This window comes from Eublepharis macularius, chromosome 15 (genome assembly GCF_028583425.1).
Source record: "Eublepharis macularius isolate TG4126 chromosome 15, MPM_Emac_v1.0, whole genome shotgun sequence".
NCBI classification, from domain to species: Eukaryota; Metazoa; Chordata; class Lepidosauria; order Squamata; family Eublepharidae; genus Eublepharis; species Eublepharis macularius.
This window is the reverse complement of record NC_072804.1, coordinates 14817227-14839197: the sequence shown is the minus strand read 5'-3', so window position 1 is coordinate 14839197 and position 21971 is coordinate 14817227. Positions and strand designations below refer to the sequence as shown.

The 21971-nt window shown below is 48.6% G+C and overlaps 1 protein-coding gene across 1 annotated transcript in view; it reads right to left on the bottom strand.

The window, feature by feature from the left end:
* Positions 1–18698, bottom strand: part of PPARGC1A (PPARG coactivator 1 alpha) — a 152767-nt gene extending 134069 nt beyond the window's left edge. Inside the window, exons 1-2 of the mRNA XM_055000027.1 lie at positions 18500–18698; positions 9190–9369 (exon numbers count right to left, since the gene is read on the bottom strand). Of these exons, the coding sequence (XP_054856002.1) occupies positions 9190–9369; positions 18500–18547 (228 nt within the window). The 5' untranslated portion in view covers positions 18548–18698. The remainder of the gene's footprint in view (positions 1–9189; positions 9370–18499) is intronic.
* Between the last annotated feature and the right edge of the window lie 3273 nt (positions 18699–21971).

Sequence of the window (21971 nt, the reverse complement as noted above, 5' to 3'; positions counted from 1 at the left end):
TCTCACATGGGCAGTTCTACGTGGCCTGCTCCAGAGTGAGCTCACCCAGCAGCCTGGTGATGCTAGCACCTGAGGGGAAAACCCCCAATGAGGTCTACAAAGAGGTCCTTCAGTAGAAAAAAAAAGGTTGTGCATATTTTTCACTTTATTTATTACACTACAATCTTTTCCTTTTAAAATCTCTTCAATAAATGTTACATTTTGAAATTCACTTCATCAGTTTTTGCCTTCGGTATCAACAAGCTTCGTTTTATTCAAACACCTTTGTGAAGCTCGGGTGCAATGCTATTATGCTATTAAACCCCCACAAACCAAAAAATGTTACATACCCATTATAACTGGATTTAAAGTAGTTAAATACTGTAGCGAAGCATGGGCATCAAGCTAGTCTATATATATATATAAAGACAAGTGTCCTGACTGACTCATCAATGTCCAGCCCAAACCCCTGGACCTAGAAACATGAAATTTGGGGAGAACACTCCTTTCTTGATGGAAACACCCACTAAAAAGAGATTTTAAGAAATTCGCTCCCTAAGAGGGTCAAAAGGGACCAAATGTGTTTTCCCAAAGGGACACAGCTTCCCTGTGTGGCTGGCAGGCTGCTGCCTGCTTGTGCCCCCGCCCACTGCCAGCTCAGCCTCTCTTCCCTGATTGGGCCAGCCTTTCAAGGTCATTTGCATATGCGGCCTGATTGGTCTTCACCCCCCACATTCTAAACAGTATGCAGTTGCTACTAGGCATCATTGAAGGTGTCCTGAGATTAAATGCACCTCCAAGTCTTCCCCTAAAAGTTCTCTAGGGTTGCCAACTCAAAAAAACAAAAAAAACACAAACCAAAAAATGTTACATACCCGTAAGTATTATAACTAGATTTAAAGTAGTTAAATACCATAGCGAAGCACGGGTATCAAGCTATTAAATAAATAAATAATTTCACATAACCACCTAGGGAGGTTACAGAGCAAGTCTGGGAGGCAACACGCTGTCCTGCCTCCGGAACTCTTCTTGTATCCAGGCAGGGACACAGGAGAAGGGGATGCCAGTCACTCCCTCCTGAGCCTTGGTTAAAATGTACCCCTGGCCATGCAGCTGCTGACTGGGTTACTCGGGCACTGAACTGGCCCTGTTTTTTAAGTGCTTAAAAAAAGGTCACAAGAGTCTATCACCAATATCCATATATTGTAGAGAGAAGTCTACGACTGTCTGTCTGAGCGCTTCCTTAATTTTTTTGCCTCCTGGATCTAGGCTTCCTATGCTCTTATTAGCAATTTCAAAGGAGGGGGAGGGGAAATGCGTCCTTTGAAACCACGTGCTTTTTAAATTCCGTCAGAACTAATAAAACTGGGGAGGGGCATGGGTTTCAGTTAAAACTTCTGCCCAGTGCTACCTTATTCCAGAATGAGCTTTCACGAGCCCTGGCTCACAAAAACTATTGCTGGAATAATTGCCAGTACTTTTAAAGGTGCCACTGGACTAGGTCTGCCAAGTCCAGGCTGGGAAACTCCTGGAGATTTGTGGATGGAGCCTGGGGAGGCCAGAGTTGGGGACAGACGGAAGCAGGGGTGTGAGCCACAGGGTACAAACCTGCTGTTTCCCTAGGGGAACTAGGGCTGCCCGGTCCCCCTACACTCCCAGCAGGAGATGGGAGACCTGGTACTCACCGTCATCGCCCAGGGCAGAAGCTGCCTCTGGGAGCGCTCCTGCGCTCAGGTCCGGCGCGCCTATAGAGGCCAGGTAGGCGGTGGCCTCAGGTGCGAGGGCACTGGAGAGGCGCCGGAGGGGGTGTCGGGGGCGCAGGCACATGCCGTGGAGCTGGCATGGCTGGCCTGCAGCTGCTGCAGCCAGCCAGCCCCGTGCCGCCGCCGCCACTGCCACACGACCCAGCCAGGTGCAGCAGCCACGAGCCGCTGCCTGGACGGCGTGTGGAGAGTGGAGCAGCCTCCGCCCACCACCCCAGCCATCCGCCGGCGAATGCCCCTGGCTTGCGCTGCACGATGACGTCATCTCGTGATGACGTCATCGCGCAGTCCGTGGCGCACGTGGGGGGGTGCCGCAGGCACCAGAAACCCTGGCGCTGGCAGTGCCTGCGTTCCACAGGGGGCTGAAAGGGGCCTGATTCAGTCAGAATCAGTCCACATTCAGGCTAGACTGGGCCGGATTGGGATGCTGTGGAGAGCGCGGCATCCGCAGCGGCCTGATCCGGCCCAATTCAACCTGAATCCGGCTTGATATGGGCTGGATCTGGCCCGAATTGGGCGGCTGCGGCATGCGCAAGATTCTGTGATGCCTCAGTCATGTCGACTTTGCCCTTAGACACCATATGAAATCTTTGTTGACTAGGTTAGGTTTCAAAATGCCATGTCTAGCAATGGTGCAGTGATATTAAAAAGACGTTACAAAATCTTTGGGATGAAATTTGATTTGACAAGTTCACAATGTCACAAAATGCAAATGCAGCACTGCCTAGATTCGCTAGTTAATCTTTTAAAGTGAAATCATTATTCACATTCCTACGTTGCACTTCTCAGTCAGGGCCGGATCTAGGGGGGGCAGGGGGGTAGTCTGCCCCCGGCGCCACCAGGGAGGGGGCACCGGGAGCAGCTCCCAGCTGCCGGGGTGCGCAGGCAGCAGAGCGGGCAGCCTCACAGCCCCCCGTGCTGCTTTTGCCTGCCCTGGAGGGCAGGGGGTGCGTGGCAAGCCGGCTGCCCCCTGTCCTGCGGGGCGGGCAAAAGCAGCGTGGGGAGCCGCGCTGCCTTTTGCCTGCCCTAGAGGGCAGGGGGTGCGGGGAGGCGAATGGGGCGGGTGGCTTCTCAGCCCCGCACGCTGCTTCCATCCGCCCTGCGTGATGACGTCACCAAAGTGACATCATCACACAGTGCGGGGAGCGCGCACGCAATGCGTGCACGAGGCAGTTAGCCAAGGGTTGCCCCGGGCGTGGGCAACCCTGGATCCGGCGCTGTTCTCAGTTAATGGATTTCTATCTTGTCCTTCCTCGAAGGAGTCTGACACAGTATTCACAGGGGTTATCCACTTAACCTCACAACAACCCTAGGAAGTAGGGTAGCAGGGTTGCAAAAACAATGGAGAAAATTTCCTTTAATTGACTCCTGATGTACAGAAATGGGCAGCTGAAGCTTTTCATGGCATGGAGATGAATAACATCACCCGTTAAACAGTATCCCATTAAGCCTCAATTAAAGAGTCAGGACTTTTTTCCTCCAGGCAGGTGGCAACCCTATAGGATAGTCACAGAGAGAATGGATAGTCACTTGTAGCCAAGCTACAAGTGACACCTGACACAGGTTGGACACTTGTCAGCTTCCCTCAAGTTTTGATGGGAAATGTAGGCATCCTGTTCTCACAGCTGTAATGGAGAGCCGAGCTGTAAAACCAGGATGCCTACATTTCCCATCAAAACTTGAGGTAGCCTGACAAGTGTCCAACCCGTGTAAGGCGTCACTTGTAGCTTGGCTCTCAGCAAGGTTCACAGCTGAATGGGCGTTTGACCCTGGATCTCCTCAATCCAAACCCAGCATTTTTCCCCATCACACCACTCTCTTCTGCTGAAGTATTTCAGTAGAAGCTGAAGCCCACAAACGGACAAAAAGCTAAACATTTAACATTTTGCAACATATAAAATTTGACTTACAAATAAACAGAGCAGAATACAACCTCACTATAGCCTGAGGAAAGTCAGAATGTTTAGCTAAACCAAACGGAGAGCCCTCACCTGAGAAATGTCCGTGCCTGATCTACCTTTTCAGATTAATAACCTCACAGAGTAGGATACCAATTCAAACTGCTGATGGAAGATCACATATGTGTACACTTCACACACCAAACTATTGCCCATGGGGAAAGAGCACATGGGATGGGGGGGGGGGAGTCTTCTTGCTGTTGCTGGTTTTCAATGTGTAGAGACGTTCTTTTGGGGTTCAAACATGTGATCTCTGATTTGCAATGTGAAAGGGCAAAGTTGCAGGAGCCCTCTATCATACGACAGAACTTTTTATGTAGATGGGCTCCACAGAAACAATGGTGGCAACAGGCAATGTACTTGGATAACAAGGATATATGTAGAAGTTTGCATAATTGAGCTTCTTTTGGATTCATTTCAGCGGTAATCTACACAAAGGCTTCACAGCATATAGGATTAAATGGCAGACATACGGCAGTCTATTTCCCTCACCCAGGGCAACTCCAATCACAGCTACAAGGAGAAGCACCCTTTCCCTTAAATTACAGTACTGATCCTAACAAAAATCCCTTAGGAACTGTTACATGTTTTATACAAGTATGAATTTATGCATTTTTAAAATGGTCTTACATCGGGATAACTTAGAGGTGACAAACCCCAGTTTACCAAAAACTTGCTCTGATAGCGGAAGAAGGGGTGAAAGTTGTGGAAGTTTATTTCCTCACTCTGGCAGAGCAAGGCCCAGTTAAAACATCACATCAAACTATGACACGGCCTTCATTAACGAACTTTGGAATCGCATACTACCTTCTCTCCTAGTCAAGTATCAGGAAAGGGTTAACTGGGTGGACTTTATCAGATGCATGCCATAGCATTCATAGTTCTTTTTTTCCACTTTCATTTTTCAGTCACTGACCTCTGAGTTGTACTGCTGACTGAACATGCAGAACCCCCGTTTTTGTTTTCTTTTTTAATCTCTAGGTATAAAAAAATCTTTAATGATCATCTCTGTGGGTATCTGTGTTTTGGAAGGAATATTTAGAGTTCCTCGTCTCTCTCATGTTGGTTTCCCCTCCTAACTCATTTCCTGATTCATGGTAACCTCTGAATCGGGCAAATATCAGTTACTTTATCTCCAAATCAGAATTGCAAACCACAACCAGAAACTGGTGTCCACTTTTGGTTTTCCCAATCCAGATTTCATGGCAAACACAAATCAGGGAACGGTGGAGTATGTGGGGAAAGAAGGGAGCACACAAACATGAAGTTTCATTCATTCATCCAGTGAGGACACCTCTAGACAATATTTTTCTGAATGGACATACACTTGTTTTAAAGTGCTCCCTGCAATCACGCAGCAGCTGCTGGGAACTACTTCCTTAAAAAAAACTGAGAGCCCAAACGGGCTCAGAATAGTGCCAGAGAGGGAGGAAAGGCTCCTGCACTTCCCCAATGCAGTTTTCTCACATGAAAACAATATGTGGAGAGTTATTTCACTAATTTTGCTGCTCCACATGAAGTTCCCGGCAGCTGTCATGTGACTGCAGGGAGCACATTGAAAAAAGTGCATGCCCCTGCAAACAGGTATCATTCAGCGGCACCCTGAGAGCAAGGGAACAGCTTCATCTTGCTCCTGTAGCTCCTAGATTCAAGAACACACCTGGATTCCTCCCCCACCCCACCCCCATCTTTTGTTCACCAACACAACCCTCCACTACACAAATCTGCCAGATCGATGGTTTTCAAAAAAAAAATTGTCAGGGAACTTGGCAGTCCGATTGTCAGAGGTTCTTCAACAAGAATCTCCATAATGGTGGATAGTTTGATCCACCATGCCCAATTCCACTCCCCTCTCCCCATGGTGCGCATGTTGAAAAGTAAGGGGCACATTCTCCCAGAATATGTGGGGCAATAGTTAGCCCAAAGAACTTGGTCATCACTTTATACAAACCAAATGCTCAAGCGAGAACATATTCACCTCCAAACCCTTAAATGCACAAGGATTCCATAGCAGAAGTGGAGGAGCTCCTTCAGCATATACATCAACAGTGTTCCTTAAATTAACCAATCTAAAAACTTCCTTAGCTGTAGGCAGACTGACCCAGAACAAGACCTGGGATGACACTTCTCTAAGCCAGCACTGGCTCTGGTAGGGTTGCCAGTCAATGGCTGACACACCCAATGTGAGACTTGGGTGGGGGCACAGCTGTGTCAACAGCATGATCTCACCTCCAGTGTGAACCCACAAGAGATGTCATTCTGCTCCAAGACCAAGCAGAAACTCTATGGTAAAACCATAGAGTTTCCACTTCATTCTGGAGCTCCACAGCATCACTTCTGGGTTAGCCCCGGAAATGACATTGCACCATTGCCACAACTGCATAGTTTCTTCATTTTGCTGCCTTTTGGCCTACACCAAGTGGCAGTGGTGGTTTTGGAGGAAGGGTACTATAGTAGTAGACTTGGCAACCCTAGGCTCCGGTATCACTAGGGACAAAAGCTGTACACAGGAGTTAGTAGAACTCTTGCACGCACAGGTACATGCTGCCAAGTCGCAACCAACTTATGGCAACCCCAGCAAGGGACTTCCAAGGCAACTGAGAAGCAGAGGTGGTTTGCCATTGCCTTCCTCTGCAGACTTTTCCTTGACTGTCACCCATCCGAATGCTGGTCCTGCTTAGCTTCTGAGATCTGGCGAGATCGGGCTGTACCACGCTGCCTTCCCTTCCAGTGGAACTCTCCTGATGAGCAGAGAAAAGAAGGCCAGGCTCCTAGTATTTATTCCAAGTGCAGCCAATCCAAAAGCTTATTACTACCTGTAAATCACAAAGGCTGGTTATATGCCTGCCTACATCCTTCGGTTTCCACTGAGGATTCCAAGGCCTACACAAAACCCAGTTCAGTTGACTTTGATACGCCAGGACCCAGCTGCAGCCCAAAGAGCTTCTTGTTCAGGACTCGGAGTACCTGAAAGCCTGGAAATGATCATACCCCATTATCCAGCATCACAAGGGCTTATTTCAAAACAGCACTACCCTAACAACAGGAATAAGCAGAGAACAGAGACATTTTACCTGAAGCCCAAGGAAGCATTTGCTTGCTAGGCCCCTGCTAATATCTGCTAGAAGAACAGGCCAGAACAAGCACATCCCAGAACTAACAAGGGTCCCGAAGGCAACAACAACCACCTTTTGCCGCTGCTGAGCTAGAGAAAGGGAAAAAAACAACAACCAAAGTGAACTGTGGAAGAATTACAGGCACAGAGATTCCCCTCGTGCCTCCAACAAGCCTCCATTCAGCAATGCCCTGCCCAAACGTGTATCCTAAATCTTTACTAGAATTTCTCAGAGCCGTTTTCTAAGAAAAGAATCATGGTTTCCCGTCACGGCTTTATATGGCATCACAAATACCCTATACCATCCAAATCTAGCGTCAATTTTAAAAGGCATTTTGCATGTGCCATGTTGCTCTAGAATGAAAACAGTAATGTGCATTAGAACATGCATCTCATTGAAAAGCAACTCAAGAAAGACATCCACAGCCAGTGCATTGGAACGCACACTGAATCCACCCTGCGCATCAAGCAAGTTATAAATACATGGATCTGCTTAGCTGGACTGGGGCCACAGAGTTCTGCCAACTCAGGTGCTTTTCTCCCTATCTGCCATCAATTTGTGCAAAGGACATAGAAGAGAATCTTCTCTCAAACCTTATTCCCAACGAGCCAAGTTCAGTAGTATGAAACATGAAGGGGGGCATAAAAATCAAATTTAAGATTTCAGCATTGCTACAGATCTCACTTCTGTGCCTTCTTTTATATATTCTATATTCTTTGACAAGGAAGAATCTTTCCATCACAAATGTATTTACACATGAACAAAAATTATTTCTGAATTCAGTTATACGGACATATACTAAAACAAACAAAAAAACCTCCAGAATAAAGGGCCTAATCAATCTCCAAATACTGGATTTCCTTGTTCTTTTCTTTAGGATCCTTTGTGCTCACAAAACTTGTTTAAACTCATTTTGGTAATTTGCTTTGTAAACTTTCACAATACCTCAGTATTAGCCCAAAGGACAAGTTATCTTATTGGTTCTTTGGTCCTTCCACTAAAGAAAAATAAATCATCTTTTCCAATAGTGCTCTCCAATATCTGCTAAATAGTATATGACAATCCTGGTTAAAAGCTGGGTGATTTGTTTAATAAATGGTAATCAACTGCTGCCTATTACAGAAATTGCCCTACATCACACTTTACTGTCAAAATCTTCTCCTTTTTAAAAAGAGTATTCAAAATGCAGCTGGAAAATTCCTGAGCACCATTCCACTTCTGAGCTGCCAACTAACAAGTATTTTACTGGCCTGACCAGTAAAACTAGTCTTGTCGCATAGGGGTTAGATCTAGCCAGCTTTTTCACTCCGTCACAGCCATCCAACATATGCTGTACTCAGTGGCTACTACAATCCCCCACCCCACATGGCTTTCTTCCATGCAAGTTTCATGATCCCCAGTATAAGCCTTTCCTCTCTTTTACCATCAGAAGAACTAGTTCGACCGAACTGTTCTCCCTTTTGCATCTGAAGTGTTCGGAAACCCCATATTCTGCTGTACTTGAGCCAGCTGCCAGATTCACAGGTGATTCCATTGCTGATAGCAATACCGATGCTTATAATATTAATTTCTCCTGCGCACAAACCTCATTCTGAAACTCTCACTCGTTCAGAATTAATAATAAGATGTATTTTGAGGCAGAGACTCTCCTGTTGGATCTGCAAACTCCACACTCACCCAGCCAGGCAGTTGAGGCTGGTAGCCTCAGACTCCACGAGAAAAAACGCCCTCCATTCCGGATAACTGAAACTGACTTGAGATTTTAAAACGGCGCTGCACATTAAAGGATAGCGCAGCTCTGTGGGCATCTCTCACAGCACTCCTACACCAGCCTGACTCCACACGACGATGCCCAAGCAGCACTGCAAGAATGCACAAGTCGAAACACTCCGAGCCAATGAAGAGTGCTCAAATTCCCTCCCCAAAACGACCTCATTCATAACTAGCAGCCCAAATACAATATGAACTGGGAACGGCATCGCCCATCACAAATCCACCATGTATTGAATTCTGTACATGACACATGACCCTTCTGCAGTGTATCTGTATTTTCAAAATCAGAAAGTTGGGAAATGTTTTCAATACTTCGGAGTACTTGAAGACAAATTTTCAGTGATCACATAAAATGCTGATATTGACGCCTAAAGTAATAGATTATTTTATTCCATTGCTCCAGAGTCCGTGTGTAAAAATCCGAATTTAACTCCAAAGAATTGGAATCATTTTCCTAATACTGATTATAATGCAGGAAAAATAATTTTGGCTTGGTCAAAAAAAAATTCATCTGAGAACAGAGCACGTTAAGCTTGCCATTCACATGTCATTTAAAAAATAAAAAACAGCAACCGCTTACATAGAAAAGCCTTCCCTTACCTCAAAAATATTCGACGATTCATTGGGATACTGATTGGAAATTATTTCTGATTGGTCATTGTACCACTTGAGTCCACCCAGAAAGCTGTCTGCATCCAAGTCATTCACGTCCAATTCCGAAAGGTCAAGTTCTGGAAGATCGGGGCAGAGAGGCTGGTCTTCACCAACCAGAGCAGCACACTGGAGGGACAGCAGGAGGTGGGGGGGAGAAGAGAAAGAGACAGAAACACATTCATTCATTACCGGAAATCAAGAACAACAAGGAGCACGTGAGAAGAATCCTCTTTTGACTAACTCACTTATACCCCTCAGCAGGTCACAGGAGTTAACTTCATCTTGGGGAAGAAAAAACGCTGACTTACAGCAAGAAGCTTGGCACAGGTAAGCAACGGAGCATGTGGGCCCCTGTGCGCTGCTTGCGCGAAGGGAAAAATGTGACCTTTGCCTTCTAAAGCAACCTCCTGTGTGAAAAACAACAATGCATCTTTTTACTCACTTTCCCTGAAGTTCACAACAAGAAGCAGGGCAGGGCTGGTGATATTTTGGATCCCAAAGTAAAAGCGAGGCCATTCTTCTGCCCCCTACTCTTTAATATTAAAGTTTTAAACGCCTGTGATGCAACATAATGGAAGCTCAAATCGTGTCCCCTCCCTTAGTATTAGGGAGACAACAAAGTGGAGGAGGAAAGTGAACGTGGTGACATTCTGTTTTATTAAAAGGAAGAGATGCTTAGGGACAAGTCAATATCCCCTATTTAATTCCTATTTACATAAATTATGTTTTGTTGCCTGCATCAGAGCCCTGATCTTTGTTGGGGGGTTTGTAGGGTTTACGCACACTGCATGATATTTATGCACCATTTGAAGGGTAATCATACATATTTTATATACACATTTTGCAGGAACGATGCAAAAGAATAACAGGTTCAATTCCTGTTAGGGAGAAGCAACAGCGATTGGGGGGGAGGGCTGAAAATGCAGAGACAAGAAGTCCAAAATCACTCGTAGAGAGCAGCAACAGGGTAGTTCTTTCCACGGTTATCCCAGTTTCTCCACCAACATATTTTAGGATGAAGGGGCCAGAAAAAGTGGGAATCCCAGCATGAGCTACCAAGCAAAACCAGGTGGTGATGCAGCGGAGCAGAAAGAAGAACTAAAGTTGCCCTTGCACGCTTCTCCCACCTGCCAAACAGCTCCAGAATTATCAGCTACACAACAGGACACAATAAAACCAGAACTGCTCTGCAACATCCCCCTCATAATAAGCAAGTTTTGAAATATTTCTCATGGCAGAAGAAAAGCAAACACCTGCCAAGTAATGACCAAATATCTATAAATGTCACTTTCCATTTATGGAGCCTCCCAATCTAGGAGCTTCACTTTTAGATTATGAACACAGTCTGAAAGGCAAGACGCTAGCCAATCGGAAACTGGGCTCAAGCCAAACCTTCCAGCGCCGCTCCTGTGTTCTCACTGCCCATTCTCTCCGCAGATCAGGATAACAAAGACACTTCCCTATCTGCACAACAGCCTTGCCAGGTAGGTTGTGGGGTTCCCTTTCTGCAGGCAGAGCACTGGAAGAAAGAGATGGCTGCCCAGAGATCAACAAGATCACTGCCCAGATTTTGGGGACGGGAGCCCAGTTTTGGTTTGGCTATCATCAGTGCACACATGCACACATGATACTTCTCCCCGCACCATTATTTTCTCCTGAGATACCCACTTGGCATGCAGCTATTTTGTCACGTTCACCCTAATCAGATCCAGGAATATTGGAATGCAAACAGCAGGCGCGCATGTCAAGGTTCAGATCAAATGGGGTTCTGTCGCAACAGCACATACATAAAGTAATAATAAGCAATGTCCTGAAAACAATACCTTTCACAATGTTCGTTTTTAAATATCCAAGAATGGGGCTTTAAACCTTGCTGTGAATCTCCCCCAAACCCTTTGCCCTCCCCATTGAAAGCAGATGGCCGTCCCAGGCCAGAGTTGGCTCAAAACAGTCCTAGTGCAATCCGGAGCAAAGTTATACTCTTCTAAGCCCACTGACCTCATTGGACTTACAAGGATGCAGCTCTGCTTAGGACTGCACCATTCATCATTAAACTGGCAGCATCATATCCCAGGATTCATTGCCGTATTTTAGAGGATGCTCGCACACATAGCCTGGACATTCCTTTCGAGGGACCTCTAAAATTGCAATTTGCATTGCTTGTGCATTTGGCTAAGTCGGCCTATGACCAAGTATCTAGAAGCTCTGATACTGGCACTAAAAATATTGGGGGGTAGTAGATGCCCTATGCAGGATTAAATCCTGGGATAAATATCCCATTTCATGTGGGTGGTATGCTGCTGATTTACTGCTCCCACAACACTAAGTGCCCATCTCCAGCCACGTGCAGACAGTGCCATTATGCACCATGATAATAATGCCTGCCTGCCTGCCTACCTGAGGGATGGTGGTCAGAGGGGAAGGCAAGGCAGCCTGGCGTAGCCCAATCTTATCAGATCTCGGAAGCTAAGCAGGGTCTTATCTACTTGGATAGGGGACCATCAAGGAAGACTCTACAGAAGAAGATGACGACAAATAAAACAGGGTTGCACCCACATGTAACTGTTGTTCATCCAGTGTTTTCCTGTCCAGGTACACATGGGAACTGAGCATGTGCAGGCCAGCCTGCGCAAGCGCAGTTCTCATATGGGACTGCACAGAAGACACAACGATGAAAACAGGGTTGCAGCTGCCTTTAACTGTTGTTCATTGAATGTTCTTCTGTGTAGGCCCATATGGGAACTGCGCATATGCAGGCTGCCCTGCACATGCACAGTTCCCATTTTAGACTGTACAGAAGACGCAACAATGAACCTCTGCTTCTTGCCTGCCTTGAAAGACCCTTGCTGGGTTCGTTACAAGTTGCTTATGACTTGTAGCGGTTAGAGTGTCAGATGAAGATCGGGGAGATGCAGGTTCAAATCTTCCCTCTACCACAGAAGCTTACTTGATGGCTTTGGGCCAATCACACACACTCAGCTTAGCCTGCCTCACAGGGTTGTTGTGAAGAGAAAATGGAAAGGGGGAGAATGATGTAAGCTGCTCTGAGTTCCCACTGGGGCAGAAAGTATCTAAAGACCCCCTCCCCCAAAAAAGCCGTAAACATTGTACATGCAATCCACCCTGATTATGAAGTAATTGTATGTGTTACTTGGAGCTGTGCGCAAGCAACCATGGGTTGGTAACAACCTTTCAGGTAACTTATAAATGGACCTGAAGTGTATGACTGAGCTGTAGCATTGGTGGGAGAAGGGGTTTCCAAGGTCCTAACTAGACATGGGCACGAACCAAAAAAATTTAACGAACCAGCAGTTCGTGGTTCGGTGCCGACAACGAACCTGAACCAGCGAACCACAATGAACATTTCCCGCTGATGAACCGGTTCGAGGTTTGTGGGCATCAGAACGGCCCCCATTGGACTTAGAGAGCCCATATTCCCAGGAAGTGTTTAGCAAGCTCTCCTCCAGCCAGTACCCAAGTTTGGTCAAGATTGCAATAGGGATCTTGGAGTTATACCCTCTCCAATCCAAGGCCCCCAGGAAACTCCCAGTTGACACAATTAGAGCCACCAGTTGACGTTGGCCCAGTGTACAAGGGGTTGGCCGTCAGACCTGCCTATCAGGGTTTGCAGGGATGAGATTGGAGTGCCCATGGCTACAGAACACCCCCCTTCCCCCTCCCTCCCCCTGGGTGTCTTCTCCCATGTAACCAATTATAACCAATTTGCAGCTCCATGGTTGGAAGGAAGACGTGCCGATCAAGGTAAGCTGGGCTTCGATTCGGGTTTCCAGGGCGACAGAAGGAGTGCAGACAGAGTTCAGGCATTCCCCCAGCTCCGTTTCCAAGGGAATTGATTGATGGTGCCTGACTGTCTGGATTCACAAACCACGGGCAAACACAACGATCCGGGCTTCCAACCAACACTTGTTTGTTGGCCATGGACCCTCACGAATCGCTGGTTCGCGAACAGACAATCAGGCAGTTCGTGGGGTTTTTTTGGTTTGTAATGCGGTTCGTGCCCATGTCTAGTCCTAACCCACAGCTCAATGTTAGAGTATAAGCTTTGCACACAGAAGTTCTCTGGTCCTTCTAGCTAAAGATATCAGGCTACAGAGCTAAGAAAGACTGCTAGCCAAGACTCTGGAAAGCACCTGCCCGGCAAAGGTGACAGAGGTCCAGACTGGCCAGTGGTTTTTCTACAGCCAGCTTCACATGTACTACAAAATTCAGGTTGCATCCATATGCCAATGAATGTCCGTCTTTCTTCCATTCACAGCAGCGACAGAGCATCCACATGGTGACTTCCCCCACATTTCCCTTGCCCCGGCCCTCCTCACAGTACACGCAAATGCTTTGACTGTTATTTTTCCCCAAAGATCATGCCGAGCGTATGATCCAAAAGATCACAGGATCATGGCCAAGCCAAGGAAAATGCAGGAAGCGGAAGACTGGGAGAAACAGTGTGGATGCTCCAAAAATACGAGGTCCCGTTCAGACGCAGAACCCAAACAAAAACCTCCAGAGGAGAGGACATGGTTCCGAGCTGCCAGATACTCTGTTCTTGGAGAATGAGATTTTAACCTGAAAGGTTTTCATTCTGCTCTCACTAGGCACGATATTTGTGTGTTGACAAGCCTGTTCCCAATGTGACGGTTACGTCGTAAGACGCCTTGTAGACAGGCAAATCCACAGCACACAACCGATAAGTTTGGTAGCAGCAGCTGCTTATACCGGTAGCCAGGCAGCTTTTGCACATCTACCAGCCCCCTCTGGAAGTAGGCAGAGAAAGAAAAGCATGCCTGTGGGCCTTTACAGACAAGGGACTGGCCTGTCAAAGACATCAATGAAAAGTCAACGCGGGTCCTCAGATTTCTCGGCATTGCAAGTCATCGAGCTGAGAGTGCATCCAAAACTGTACCGCAGCCCAGAGGAGGCAAGGGTGGCCATGATTACATGCGACAAACATTTTAACATTTCTTTTTAGCCACACAGAGAGAACATAACAGAGCTTCTGTTCAGCACTATGAAGCAGAATCCAATGAAGAACATCCTGAACTTTGCAACTGAAAATAGGTGAGATTTCAAAGTGTTTAATTTCAGCCTGCAGTGTATCAATAAGCCTTCTCTTCTGTGGTTTCCATGAACCCTTTTGCAGCCTGACAATTTCACTTCCCTTGCAATTTGAAGCTGCCTCCTGTGCTGGCCCTCAGATGAATGAGGCTGTGATACACAGAAACAATGCAACAGCTAAGGGGTTAAAAGCTGGGAGACAGCAGTGGCCAGTTTGGAACAGCGGTTTTCAGCCCGCCACCTACATTTCACTGCTCCTGGATTTATCTGCATAAAACATTGCAGGCAAGACAAACCACAGAACAGACCCAGGTTTCAGATGCCGCGGTCTGCCAATCACCTGCAAAGGTGGCACAGTTTCCCTGATGTATTGACTTCCCATTCTGCCCCTCCCCAACCTTGAATGAAGTCAATTAAGGTGAGTGCATCAGGAGCCACAAAACACAAACACACCCAGAAAAGACCCGAACTCCTCAGCATCTGTCAAGCCACCCTTCAACAATCAGTGCAGGTTTCTTGCTCAAATTGGACTTCAGTAGAAAACATTTGACAGGCAATCCCTGCAAGAGCAAATTCAGCCCAGTGACAACTCATCGCAAGGTACACTTGGGGGGAGAGAAACAGGGCAACAGACTCCACACAGCTGGCAAGGGGCTGCCATTTACCACTTGAAGTTCCTTGGCCCAGAGGGACAGGGCAGGGAATCAGACAATAGGGCCAGAGAAAGGAAAACACAAGGGGTGGAAGGTGAGGCTTTAAGGCATCATTTCCTTCGTTTCTATTCTTTAAGAGAGTATGCAACTTCACAGTCAGAGGCCCACCTTAGGTATAAGGCGTACATGTGGACTTTACAGTAGGTGGAGGACAGAGAAGGGGGTGTAGGGAGAGAAACACACAAAGAAAACTACAAAGCAAAAACTGGTAACCAAATGAAACAGGTGTGACTTTTTTAAGAAACCCCCAACTCCCAGTTTCTAGTCCTGAAATAACCTATTAGCAAGCATTCTAAGGCAGAAATGACCTTTTCTTGATACCCCAAATGAAATCTGTGATCTCATTAAAGGATCACCTAGATCTTTGCATGAAAAGGTTTATATTCTCTGCAGGATAGCGGCTTACAAACCAGCACGTTAGACTTTCAAACTATTCTGCTGGCCACTTTACTACCTTTTGTTTGCAAAAACAGATTATCTCACATTGCATTGCCGAGTTAAGCAAGCCAAGTTCTCTCAATAAGTATACTGTTAAAAAAGAAAGCCTGTAGTGGCCATTTTGAAGAAATTAACTTGTGCTTTATTCTTTTTTAAAAAAAGGCTACGCTTCGCAGTTGTTACAGGTCTAATGACTGCAGTGTTGCTTTTAAAAAAGGGAACAGCAGAAGTGAACAGCATCCATCCACTCTTAGTAATGTCAGCATGATAACAAACATCAGGGCTTCTGGATTTGGTCCTCACGTCTAATCTGAGACACATTAGTAGCAAGTGTTCGTGTTATTAATTTATATTTGGCCTTTGAACGATGCCAGGTTTAACACTCCAAGTCCTATAAACTGTCCTCATCTGACTCACAGCTATCTGACTTTTGCCTATACAACTCTAACAGGTGCACTTTCATACAATGTCATTTTTTAAGTACACAGCCAAGCAACAGCACATTACACAATTAGACCTTTCGTTTTGTAATAAGCTTTAAGAGGATAAAGCAGTCACTATATACTAAAGACTAATTACGGTGCCTTTCTTTTCGCCCCGAAATCATCCCCACCCACCTTTTCCAATCGCTCAGTTGAAGAGCAAACAATAAATTATCTTAACTGCGTTGATGATAATGAATCATCATAATTAAGCATCATTCTCCATTAACCTTTTGGAATATTCATGTGTATTTGAAGGTAATTTTTAAAAACACTGTGATGGGGGGGGGGGTTGGATGTGCTTCTTACAAATTATAATAATGGAAAAACAAATCCGTGGTTAATAAGTTTCTTTAGAAGAGCGCAAAGAGAGCAGGTTCCAAAAAATATAGACAATGTGCTAGTTGGAAGCTTGCGTCAGAGGGTCGCCTGGATCAATCTTTGTAACCTGCCTGTACATCACTTTTGTGAAATACAGAAATGCTCTGTGGAGATACTGAGCTGCTATCAAGAGATGCAGGCCCTTATTGGAGAGAACGCTACCTTGCTGTGGGCTACAGGGCACATCAATTATTTGGGAGTAAACGTTGGCAGTTTCACACAAATAAAAGATGTCACGAGTACTTGAAAGTAAAGGTAAACGTTGTGGGGGGAAGGCAATGGCAAACCACCCCGTAACAAAAGGTCTGCCAAGAAAACGTCCTGATGTGACGTCCCCCCATGGGTCAGTAATGACTCGGTGCTTGCACAGGGGGACTCCCTTTACCTTTACCTTGTACTTGAAGAGCAGCAAACGTAAGTTCCCCAGAGTAAAAGAAGTAACAGGCAGGCAGTAACTAGGCAGAGTACACCCAGGGTAAAGCACATGCCACTTAGGAAACGCTGTACCAAAACCCTTATCCACCAGCCAACCAAGTGGAAATAAGCCCCCTTCCTTCCTTCCTCCCAAAATAAGCAGAAGTAGAGGGGGGAAGCTTTCTGCCATAAATTATATTTCCTTGTTACCAGCCTGAAATTCCTGCAGGGACTCTGGTGATTAAAATAGATCATCCCCATTTCCACCAACGCCGGTTCCTCAAATCAGCTCGCAGCAGCATTAGCAATAATGCATGATGGAAAAAGCAAAGAAGCCGCAGCAGCTGAGACCCGGCGCAAGGGGGGGGGGGGAGACGACAATATCCAGGATCCTCCCAGATACTCAGAAACAAATTAGGGCTGCTGGAGCCGGGAAGTCATCCACTTACTGCCTACAGGACACATGAATTATCCGTACCTAGGCCACTTTACGATGTAAGGAGTCTAGGGACCGGCGATGACCAGCTGCAAACAGAAGAGAGGGGCAAATAATTCACACCCCCCAAGAGCAGAGTCGATCTCGGTCTCCCTGCCCGGGTAAGACACAGAGCTGCAGCGCGAGGCCCCACTCCAGGGGCTCCGGCCAGGGAGGGCTTGCGGCTGAGCGGTCCAGGCAGGCTTCGTTGGCCGCTCAGCAGTTGTTCAAGTCGGGCCACCCGGCACCGGAGCAGAGCGCAGCTGCAGCCCTCCTCGGAGGCTCTGCTTGGGGGGGGGGGGGAGTTTCCTCAAGTTGCAGGAACTTTCCCGCGGCAGCCGGCTGCTCCCCCCCCCCCCGCCCCCGCCCGGTTTGGCCGACTGCAACCCCGAGACACGCGAGAACCCTCCACGCCGAGACGCCAGCGGTGCCCGCGGAGCTGCTGCTTTTCTCCCCCAGGGATGCAGAGCCGCTGCCCGGCTTTCGGCTTTGGACCGAAGCTCCGGCGGCGGCAGCCCCGGCTCCTGCACACGCGCCGGTCCGGGGCTCCGTGCCGCGACCTCGGCCCCGTCTGCCCGGGCGCTGGGAGTGGGGGACGGGGCCAGGGCGCTTGGGGCAGCCGCGCCGAGAGGAGCAGCCGGGCAGCGCCTCCCGGGCACTCCGCGCTTCTCCACCGGAGCCCCGCAAGACGCGCGCCCAGCCCCGGCTCTGGCTCGCCCCGCGCCTTCGTCTCCTTCTCCTGCAGCCGATCCGCGCCGGCAATCCTGGAGTCGCCAATAAAACGCTCCGCGGGGGGAGGGGGGCAAGTTTAAAGGCAGCGGCACGAAGCCGGGGTTTAACAAACACAGCGCGAGCGCTGGCCCTTCGCCCCCCGGCCCGCTCCGTGCCAGGCGGCGAGCCCGGGTCCGCTCCGTGCCTCGGCGCGCCACGCTCGCAGCCGCCCGCGGACGGGAGGAGAGCGCATAAAAATAGTTTCCGACGGCAGGAGCTCCCCCTTGACAGCAGCCAGGATCCCCCCCCCCCCCAAGGAGTCGTCTCAAAATAGACGGAATCAACTTGCCGGGCGAAAGCGCCTCTCCCCGGCCGAAAGGAGCCCCCGACCCACCTCCGCGGGCATGCCGGGTTTTTACGAAAAAGAACCGAAGCCGCTCAAGCCGCGCGAGGGGAAGGGCAAGGGGCGCGCCGGGAGGGCGGGAAGGAGGGCGGGAGGCAGGTGGGCAGCCCTCGGCCGGCCGGCCGCCCGCGGAGGGGGGGGTGCTGCGCCAAAGCGGCGGCGCGCTCACCTCGAGCTCGGTCCAGGCGGCGTCCGGGCTGCACATGTCCCACGCCATCCAGCTCGCGAGTGGCGGCGGCGGCGGCGCAGCCTGCGAAGCGAGCCCGGGCGAGGCGCGGCGCGGCGGAGGCAGCGCGGGCGGCAGCCAAGCGCCAGCCCCTCTGCCACGAGCCCCAGGCACCTGCCTTACTACTGCGCCCGTCACATGACCCACCCGCCCGCTGGAAGGAGGCCGGCCTGCCTGCCCGCCCGCTCCGGGGCCGCGGCGGGCGGGCGAGCGGGCGGGCGGGCGAGAGAGAGAGAGAGAGAGAGAGAGCCCCGTGACGTCACGCCCGAGGCAGGCAGGCAAGCAGGCGGCGGCCGCGAGCGCGCCCGGCCCGGCCCGGCCAACCGGGCGCCACACACGCGCCCGCACGCGGACCTCGCCGCCCGCCCCCCCCCCGCGCTTGGCAGCGCGCGCGCCAGCCCAGGGGAGGGAGTCCCTTAGTCTCAGCCTCCAGGGGGTGGCTGGAGATCTCCCGGAATGGCTACTGATCTCCAGGCCACAGAGATAATGACAATAATAGCTGCCTTCATATAACGCTCTTCTGGACAGATTAGTGCCTCACCCAGAGCAGTGAACAAGTGTTATCATTATCCCCACATTATTCAGTGAGGTATCTGTGAGGAAGAGAGCTGTGGTTCTCGAAAGCTGAAAGGTGCTACTAGACTCTACTATTTTGCAACTACAGCCTGACCAGGCTAACTCCTCTGGATCTATTAGCTCCACAATGCAGCTGGGGAGCTGGGGCTGAGAGGAGGGGCTTACCCAAAGGGCCACTTTCTGAGCTCATGGCAAGAGTGGGATTTGAACCAGTAGAGTGAGGATTCACAGCCAAGCCACTTAACTACTGTGCTACAGCAGCTATCAGTTCCCCTTCAGAAAAGGGCTGTTTTGGAGGGGAGAGTCTGTGGGATTATACTCCCCCCTCCCCAAATCCTGCCCTCTCCAGGCACCAGCCCCCCTCTCCCCAATTTTCAGGAATTTCCTAACTGGAACTGGCAACCCTAAAGGCTTGGTTCATATGCAAGAGGGGAGGGGGCAGCGGCAGCACCCCTGCCCCACACCCCTCCAGCTGTGCACATTTTATTTTTGTATATCATCGTTTGAATGGTGTGGTCCTGTGCATGGTTGACTTACACTGTGCCACCCTGAGAGAAGTTAATCCAGTCTGAGCCCATTCGTGGATTTATTTTTTATTTATTTTATTTATGTATGTCATTTATAGTCCATCTTTCTCACTGAGACTCAAGGCAGATTACAACGTTTAAGGTTGATACAGTCAATTTCAAGGACACTTCCATAAACCATGTCATAGGGTAAAGAAACAAGAGTTTACAGACAAAGCATCAGCAGGAATCCAATACCGAGTTGAAGAAATGCTGAAACAGAACTTAAGCAATTCTAGGGCTGGCATTAGACAGCCTGAAGCACTAGCAGCTCCTAGGAGCACATATTTAAAACAACAGATAGTACACAAGGCAACGTAGTGGCAAAGTCTACGTTCCTTGATTCTTTAGCAAAGCATCTAAACTGGAGTAACTCTTTTTAGGATTGCACTGTTACATCATGCCGTCTGCCTCAAGGCTCGCTTAGAAAGGCAGACTGTAAATAAAGTAAATAAATAGTCAATGCCCAGTCCTATGGATTTAGAATGGACTAACTGCATAGAATTGTGTAGCTCAGTACACAAGCAACAGTGCAATCCTATGCAGAGTAGATTCCGTGTCAGTCCATTGGTTTCTAGGACTGGAGCTGGGGACGAAAGCTAAATCACCAGCACCAAGTTTGAATCCAGAACAGGCAATGGACAGAATTCTTCTGTCGGTGAAAAGCATTACCTGGCAGGATTGGGCCAAGGTCGACCCAAGGCAGTATAAGAGCCAAGCTACAAGTGACGCCTGACACAGGTTAGACACTTGTCAGCTTCCCTCAAGTTTTGATGGGAAATGTAGGCGTCCTGGTCTTGCAGCTTGGCTCTCCATTTAATTGAAGTTTACAGACCGGCAGGCTATGGGAGGGAGAACATGCAGTCAGGAGGGGAGTGCAGGCGTCAGGCTCTCGCCAGGTGCCCCCCTTCCCCTCCACTGGGGGTGTGGGGGTGGGGGGTGGGGGTTCTGTAAACTTCAATTACATGGACATCCAAGCTGCGAGACCAGGAAGCCTACATTTCCCATCAAAACCTGAAGGAAGCTGACAAGTGTCCAACCTGTGTCAGGTGTCACTTGTAGCTTGGCTCTTAGACAGAAGTTGCAGTCCCCTTGGGAATTAAAAGGGGCTGCAGGAGTCATAGAGCCCAGAAGCACAGCCCCATGGAAAGTTGCTCCCAGATAAATGTGAACAGGGACTGCAGTGCTGAAAGCTTATCAGCAGGCCATGGGTGCAACAGCCCTCCCCCGCTGGGTCCCTAACGCTCAGAGAGGCAATGCCTTTATACATGGAGGCTCTGTTTAGGTTGTACCGCACAGCAACTCTATGAACCCCAATGAAACCAAACTCCACAGAGCACTGTAGTGCTCGCTCCTACAACCCGTGCAGCCCTTTTTACACGCAGAGCTACAGAGCTGCCTTTTGCCAAGTCAGGCTGCTGGTCTACGAAGGCGAGTCTTGTCTTCTCTTCCCATTAAATACCACTCGGTCCTTTTTGCTGGAGATGCCAAGGACTGGGTGGGGAACGGTCTGTGTGCCAATCTGAGCTATGGCCGTTCCCTAATTCCATCACCTTTTTAAAAAAGATACGATTAGGTTGCCAACCTCCATGTGGGGCCTGGAGATCTACTGGAATTAAAGCTGATCTCCAGACTATAGGGAGAAGGAAAGGGCAGTTTTGGAGGATGGTCTATCACATTCTTGATGAACTTCCTCCCTTTCCCAAACGCCACCTGCCCTAGGTTCCACCCCCAAATCCCCAGGAATTTCCCAATCAAGAATTGGCAACCCAAGATGGTATGTTAGCATCCTCACAATTATGTTTATTTTTAGGGTTGACAAATATATTTACATGGGGCGGGGAGGTGTCAATGCTTCAAGCATTATCAATGCATTTTTTCCCTTGCTGTTATATAAAATACACTCTGGTAAAAGTACTTAAATTCTGGATTCAATGAAAGACAAAACAGCCTCTTTTTTTTCCTGATCCTCTTTGTTGTACATAGCAGCCCTCTTGGAAACCAGTAGGATTATACACAACTGATCTGTCCCTAACTACTCCCGTTCCTGTTTGCATTTTCAAATCCTCACTGCTGTCTTAGGGTAATTTTTGTATAAACACCACAATACGGGTCTTCCTGCTGAACTGGGATATGCCTTTTGGGCAGGGGAGGGACATACACAAAACATACTTCCAGCCTGTAAAAACATCATTGTGCCTCTGGCCCATGAAATCCAGTGCCAAGTTACACCCGTTGAAGCCCATTGATTTCAATGGGCTCAGACTGGAGTA